Source organism: Cyrtonyx montezumae, unplaced genomic scaffold (assembly GCF_038088225.1).
Source record: "Cyrtonyx montezumae isolate F1298 unplaced genomic scaffold, pur_monq_1.0 scaffold_17, whole genome shotgun sequence".
NCBI classification, from domain to species: Eukaryota; Metazoa; Chordata; class Aves; order Galliformes; family Odontophoridae; genus Cyrtonyx; species Cyrtonyx montezumae.
Window position 1 is genome coordinate 719186 of NW_027071903.1, and position 7635 is coordinate 726820.

General features: G+C 42.6%; 1 protein-coding gene across 1 annotated transcript; it reads left to right on the plus strand.

The window, feature by feature from the left end:
- Positions 1–2878: 2878 nt before the first annotated feature.
- On the plus strand, positions 2879–4310 carry HSBP1 (heat shock factor binding protein 1). Its single transcript, XM_065734232.1, has 4 exons — positions 2879–2969; positions 3296–3362; positions 3530–3652; positions 4054–4310. Exons 1-3 carry the CDS (start codon positions 2925–2927, stop codon positions 3649–3651), a joined length of 234 nt encoding a protein of 77 aa, XP_065590304.1. The 5' UTR covers positions 2879–2924; the 3' UTR covers position 3652; positions 4054–4310.
- The last annotated feature ends 3325 nt before the right edge of the window (positions 4311–7635 follow it).

Genomic DNA, 7635 nt, shown 5'->3' on the forward strand with positions numbered 1-7635 from the left:
AGTTCTCTTTTAAATTTTCTCAGGGCTGCCAACCACAAAACCACGTACAGATCAGGCTGCACAAGGCCCCATCCAGCGTGGCCCTGAGCACCTCCAGGGATGAGGCACACTTGTACAAGTTCTTGTTCTTGTACAAGTGCTAATTGTGGACTCTTCGAGCACCTTCTTCAAACACTGAGTCTACCAGACTACAGGTGACAATGTGAAGGTAAAACATACCTTAGTAGTTTCTTCTAAAATTCATGTACTGGCAGTAAAAGCATCAATATTTAGTTGATTTTTCCACCAGGACAAAGTCTGCTTTCATATATATGACATGTTCTTTTCCTTACAGAATTATCGGTACCACTGAGAGAACAAAGTATAATCTTACAATCTCTTCTTTGTTCTTTTATAGGTTGGTTGCTGAGCACAGTTCTTCTTGTCCTGGCCCTAGAGATGCCAGTAAGGAATGTATTAACATTACTATGAAATACAAAGCAGTTATTATTAGGTAAATGATACTGCCACACATTGTCACACTTTGCCTTAAATGAAGTGGGGGAATGAGGAGCAATGAAACAGTGACAGAGTAACAAATGAAATCTGATAATGTACTTCCTATCTCCACATCTTACTTTGCTCATTTTCCTCTGGTCTGACTTTCTGCAGTGAAATCAGTGTGTTCTTAATGACTCCTGGCTGTTCTTCCTCTTCCCACATGGGGCCCAGAAGATTTGGAGCACACAGGGAAGCACTCTTTATTCAGTTCTGACAGTAGGTAACATCCAGCTCATCACAGACTGAAAAGACAAGACACAGGATAATTTACAGAGCAGAATAAATACAGCAAAAGTAATTGAATTTCTTAGCAGGAGTGAACTTCATGTAAGAACTACTCATACTAAAGAATAATCTGAAAATAAACATATTAAATTGTTTGTTTTGCTCCAAATCACTTTTCTATTTGTTCTGCAGTTTCCATACTCTGTGCTTTAACTAGTTAAACATTCATGAGTCACGACATTGAACACGGAGTTTTCCGTTTACAGTTGTTTGCTATGAAGATTTTTTTGTTCAGTATGTTCTGACCTCGTGTATATTTGACAGCCTCTAAAGAGTGCTGTTCCTCTGGAAGTAATAAATGATTTCTATTTGTTCTATTTTTCTGATTTCTCCAGAATTTAGGCTGTGAGCAACTCAGGCTGCAATGAGATATTAAAATTTCATTTCAAGGTGTCATCGTCTTTGGCTCGAGTACAAAACCTTGTTTTTGATTTTACGTTCTGAGTACATTAAGATCCATAAACTCAACACACTCAAAGGAGCAAGAATGGTTGCAACAGTTTGAGTGCACATCCACTGTACAAATAATACCACCACAATTACCTGAGAGTCATCCAGGAGCCCAAAGAAGAGCTGTTGGTCAAAACAGTCACAGCACTGTTGCTACCAATTGTCTCTGAGGATACACAGAGTAACACCATCTTTTCTAACTGTTAACATTGAGTGAGTAGCTCAGATTTCTATCAAACAGTCCTCTGGAAGAGCTGCAATGGGAACGAGATCTGAACGTAGGACCACAGCTCCCTCAGTCCATAGCAGTGTTTTCAGGAAGAACACAGTGTTTTGTAAAGACAACTGTCTTTGAAAAATTGCCTTTGGGATTTATTTCCCATTTCATTTCATTAGCTGCTGCCTAATCCCTGCACTGAGTCCAGGAAAGGACATACAACTGCAAATACAAAATTAATTCTGTAGAATTAAGCACTTGGGTGATTTTTTTACATTAAATGGCATAAAAAATAAACTGTTTTAACAGTTGTTTGCTTGTTTTTCCAAGTGGTTACTTGATAATCATTATATTAAGCATTAATTCTGCACCACTAAAGTAAATGGGAACAAATCTAAAGGTGCCAGAAACCTGCCATGTTTCCACAAAGGCAAAGTTCCCTGTGAGTTCTCAGGAAAACCCAAAGTGTGCTGGTGCTGCACACAGCCTGACAATGCCTTGCTGCTGTATGGTGTATTGCACTCTGCACTGGAATTACACACCTGTGAGTTTAGAATGAGTTTCATTACCTGCTCTTCAATCAAACTTTGTAGTCTTCCCTCGATTTTAAGGAGCACAGAAGGCCCTTTATAAATTTGAACAGTGCTCCTTCTCTGTACAATCTAAAATAAGACTTTGCCAGTAAAAAGCCAGCAAACGTATTCAGCCTTGCACATCTGCAGTCACTTCAGCTATCTCCAAGCATTTAGGTCTTCTCCAAACCTAAAGCAGAATATGCCCTTGGGATTTTTGAGCTAGAAGAGGCACAGGTTCAATCTACAAAGCTCCTCCTGTGAAGTCGCCAGGACCACTATCAGAACAGCCACAGTCACAATGCGTGGAAGCCAACTCAGGAAGGTCTCATTCTCATGGACACACTGCCACAGCACCACAAGCCACAAGCTGGAGGTGAGGCTAACCCATACTTCTGCCTCTAGAAGAGATGTGCTCTGATGGCGCCGGGGAAGGAACGTTTTCCCCAGCAGACACTGCTGTCCCGAGCTGCCATACAGCCCCAGCCTGAGCCGCCTACGTGATGCACAGACCAGGCACGACAGCCTCTCAAAGCAACAGCTTATGTCACATGAAGAACAGCCACAAAAACAACGTCCTTTTGTAAACACACCGAGCAAGCGAATGACAGCGGATTTCTTATCCGTTCTCAGAACTGGAAGCTGAATTTCCTCTTTAAACAACACTTGCCCAAACTGGCGCTAAGATTACTCTTTATTACCACAGCAGCTTCCAAAGAGCCGCGGGAAGTCCCGCTTCTCGCGAGAGCCCTCGGCAGCAACGCTGCAGGAGCTCCTCCTTCTCGCGAGAGCTCGCGGCGAGGCGCGGCGGAAGTGCCGTTGTTGTGGAGGCGGGGCTGTGCCGAGCCGTTGCTGTGGCCATGGCCGAGACCGACCCCAAAACCGTGCAGGACCTCACGGCCGTGGTGAGCGCGGGGCTGGAGCGCGGCTTCCCTCAGGGCAGGGGCTGGAGGACACCCCCCCCCCCCCCGGCTGTGGGCTCATTAGAGATCGCTTCCAGAGATTGCGTCAGTTCCCTGTGTGTGGGAGGGATACGTGAGGTCGGGGTTGTGTGTGTGTGTGTGTGTGTGTGTGTGTGTGTGTGTGGGGGGGGGGGGCAGTTTTGGCGTGGGACGCTGAAAGGAGCAGATCGTTCCGTGCTCTGGAAAGAGAGGACAAACGCTGCGATAACATCTGTGATGATGAAAGCAGAACTGCTTTTTTTTTTTTTTTCTTTCCCCTTTTCTCCTAGGTGCAGACATTGCTTCAGCAAATGCAGGACAAATTTCAAACCATGTCTGACCAAATAATCGGACGAAATATCCTTTTCTGAAGCCACGTGGCTGCTGTATGAATGCAGAAGTAGTTTTATGTATATCTGCCAGTGGGGTTTGTGAAATACATTTAAAACGATCATAAAAGTTTGAGCAATGCTTTGCAACCCAACCAAGAACTTGATTGTAATCATAGTCCTTAACCAGAGAACTTGATGACATGAGCTGTCGCATAGATGACCTGGAGAAAAATATAGCAGACCTGATGACACAAGCAGGAGTAGAAGAACTGGAAGGAGAGAACAAAGCCCCTGCTACTACCAACAAGAGTTAAGGTGAGGCAGTTGTTTGGTAGCCTGGAATCAAACTCTCGGGTCGCTTGGGATTACTGACTTGAAGAGACAAAAAAAGGCATTTTGCCTTCAGTTTCTGAGATATCTGAAATTCCTGTAGAGCAGTGCTGTCTGTTATGATGCAAGTTAAATAAGACATGTCTCAGCCTCTTACATGTGAAATTCAGAGGTCACATCTAAAATTACATGCAGCCTGTTTGAAACAGGCATACCTGCATGTTAAGTGATCTACATTTAGTGTGCTTGGACAAAAAGCACAAGTTATTATGGGCTTCCACACCTGCCAGTGCCCATGTCCTTAGCTTGAAACTCACAAATGAGAACTTCTGATCAATGTGGTTTATTTTATACAGTCTATTCTTATCATTTTTATCCCCCCACAGGTTGCCAGTAACTTAAGGTGAATGCTGGAAGACTTTGTTTTTTTCTACAAGCCCTTGGAATTAACAGAACAGCTTTTTGCAACTACCGTGTGTAAAAGCATTTTTATATTGTTACAGAGCTTGCATTCTTAACGTATATTGTATAGCTAGGGATAGGTTAGTTTATATTTCAATTTGTGTACTGTAATTTCACCTCTGGAATTCTTGTTATGAGGATCAATCAGTTGTTATTAAAACACAGATCTTACGGATCTCAACTACTGGCTGTATTTTTTTGTTTGTGAGGTCACTTTTTTCCCTCTTATCCTTTTTGTAGACCTTTCATTTTTGATAGCTGAGCTGCTAGCGACTTCTGTCAAATGGAAATCTGAAGTTGTCCTACGTAACTTTGTGGAGTGAAGCCCAAGTTTGACATTTGGCATCACCCTCAGGTCCTGGCATCAGTCTGTCAACTAGTGGATGACTGTATTGCTTTCTCCTCCTAAATGTAGTAAGGTGATGTTGGAAACATAAGACATTTGAATATCAAAATGATATCTCGTGTTGATGGTATTACCTTACCTGTGTGTTCCTAGAATGTAAAACAAAGACGTGTTTAACAGTGGAGACATCTGTACACAGCAAAGCTACCACTGCCATTCAGATCTGTTAGACAAAGGATCATCAGTTATGAAAAATCTCACTGTGGGATTTTGTTTTAACAGTGTATATTATACTTTGAAGCTGACTGTGTCATTTCGGAGCATCTTGGAACAATAATGACAAAAGTATTGATACTTTACAGAGTAGAATGGGATTGTGGGAACTGCTGTATGGGGTCTTTCAGTGTCAATCACTGATCTGTTGCATAAAACAAAGTTTGTTAAACAAAGCAACGATACAGTGAGTCAGAAAGAAGGAGGGAATCCAGTTAGAGCCTGGCTGCCCTGATGACAGATAGCTGGGGCTCTCGAAGCACGTGGTTTAGGAAGATGTTGTCAATTTTACAATCAAATCCACATCTATGGGCCTGACATTCAACAGATTCCGTTATGGTATCGGGGCAATGAAAGGTGTTCTTAGAAAAGTCTGTGCTGTGTCACTGTTGTGAAGAAAAATGACCGATGTCGTGTGTTACTGACAATCATTACAGTCCTACTGCAGCTTGAAATGGAAGAAAGCATTGGTGGCAGTCAGCAGTTAACGTGTGGACCACTTAAGGCTGCTCTCTGAGTGCCACTCAATCAGCACCTGAGTGTTATGAAGGCAATATGACAGGTCATTTTTCCAAACTGAGGAAATTGTAATCAAAACCCATAGGGGAATTTTGTGAACGTAGGAACTGTATCAGTATATCTTGTAATACCAGCCTGAGGCTATTTGTAACGGCACTTAAGAACACAATAAATTATGATGTGTTACCAAATAGCCAGGTTATGTATATTAAAGCAAAATCTAACATGGGAGATTGTAATTTAGTTAGAAGTTATGGAAAGACTTGAGCACAACTGTGCTAGGTATATTCTGTATAGTAAATGGCTGAGCACAATCCATGCCTTACTACATCAGCCTTTTACTACAGAGTTACACTATAGACCAAATCCATAGGAAATTATCCCAGCTGAAACCATGGTATGTAAGAAGAAAATAGTTCCATATATTCATTTAAGCCAGGTAACAGTACAGTAACGAGTACAGGCTCTGTACTGCTGTGTTCTGTTTAGGGCTGTCATTTAAACCATGGCTTGCTACTTCACTTAGTTGTGTAATGATTCCTAATCACAGCAGACCCATGCTGTGGCTGCTAACCTGCTCTGCCTGTGGATTTTTCTGCTGCCTGCAAGAGGGGAGAGAGTTTCTGCTCCGATAGGTGCCGTCTAGGAGGAGCTGAGACGGATGGAAAACGCTCTCCTTTCCTCATTCTTTCCCTTCCTTAGTGGGATGGTGAATATATTCTTCAAAAACGAGCACGAGGTACAGAGTTAACACAGATCTGTGGGTCTGAAATCTCTGAGGAAAAGGGAAAACAAAGGATGGAGAAGGTAGAATCCCCCTGACCAAGTTTCTCGGGCTCTCCCTTGTCTCTGCTCTCACCTCTCATTACTTCTACTCAAAATTTTCATAGCACCATCCTCTCCAAGCTGTGCTTTTCTTCAGCACTGACTTTGCTGCTCCATTTCAGTTGTTTCTGGGGAAAGCCAGAAACCAGAGGCCATAGAAGCTGTTCCAGATGCACAAAATCACACACACTGGCCTAAGTATTTTACACTGGGCAACAAATAAACCTGAAACTTCTGTCTCGTATCTTCTGTATTAATTCCTATCTTTATAGCAGGAGTGATATTCTCATTACAGACATCCAAAACATAACTCAATTTTGGAACACTCAGGCCAACTGAGCAGTGATACAGAATTACAGAGACCTTAAGTGGATTTTTCATTTAATCCTCGCCCTAAAGACAATGGACAGTAAATAGAACTGCATACAGATGCTCTTCAGCTGACCCTGTGTGGTCTGTGCAGCAAAAGGAGCTGAGTGTAGGCCAGAGAGACACTGAGCTATGACGCTGCCTGTGAGAGCTGGTTTCAGAGCCTTCCTTTCCCAGGAAGGTTTCCTCAGGTTCCTGGGAAGTAGTGCTGCTGTGTGACATGGGGCTGAGCTCAGGAGTACTAGGATTTCATCTTGCAATCTGTTGCTGTCAAGGGAGGCTAAAAATGTAGGTGCAAATTCATGTTACCTGGCTTCCTCCAGACTTACTGCCTCAACACTCCCAATAAACGACTGTTGGTTCCTTTCTGTAGCTGGCATGAGGCATGGGAAATGGATTAGCCTTGAGATGACTGGATATCAGTGAGAGACCTCACCCTCCTTTCTTCCAAACCCAGGGGAAGTGCCAAGAGCGCTCACTACCTCAAGAAAGCTCATGAAATTCATTCCCTCGTATAAACACATCTGTCACTGTGACTTCAAGAAGCAAATAACTTTGATTCTTTTGCTGTGAAATGGCTCTAAGTGAGGCTGCACTGTCCATCCTCAAACTGCACCTGGCTGCTGTTCTGGAGGTATTCACCAGGAGCTCTTCATGCGAAGCTCTTCCCTCGCTCATAACTCTCTAGCAGATAGTGCCTTCTAGTGGGCACACACTCACTTATCAAAGGAACACTACTCAGATTAATTATTTGGTTACCTTTACTCCACAAGTTCAGATGTTAGGACTTTAATGAGCCCCATGCTGTTTTGAAATGTGGTTATTACACAAGGCACCGAGGCTTTGTTTACAATTAAGAAAATTAATGGGATATACAAATCCCTTCCTGAGCCCTAAGCCTCGCTGTGCTTTGAAAGGGCTGGTGCTTGCAGAGAATTTTTTCTCACTCTAATGTGAAGGTAATGAAATTAGGCCATTAAGAAAATAAGGCATGGGAATAAACACTTTACATTGTATAAGCACTCTTGAGATAAGAATTGTCAAACAAATATTGTCTCTCTGAAAATGTGTGCATGTATTAATAGAAGATGCTCTTTTCTGTTGTTTTGCTACAGCCCTGAGTTTATTTATGGTAAGTTAAATACGTACGTAAATATTTCTTCAGTGTATGAAG

Coding starts and splice junctions, on each gene's coding strand:
- HSBP1 (XM_065734232.1), top strand. CDS start 2,925: ATGGCCGAGACCGACCCCAAAACCGTGCAGGACCTCACGGCCGTG. Junction 2,970..3,295: donor TGCAGGACCTCACGGCCGTG/GTGAGCGCGGGG, acceptor CTTTTCTCCTAG/GTGCAGACATTGCTTCAGCA. Junction 3,363..3,529: donor TGACCAAATAATCGGACGAA/ATATCCTTTTCT, acceptor TAACCAGAGAAC/TTGATGACATGAGCTGTCGC.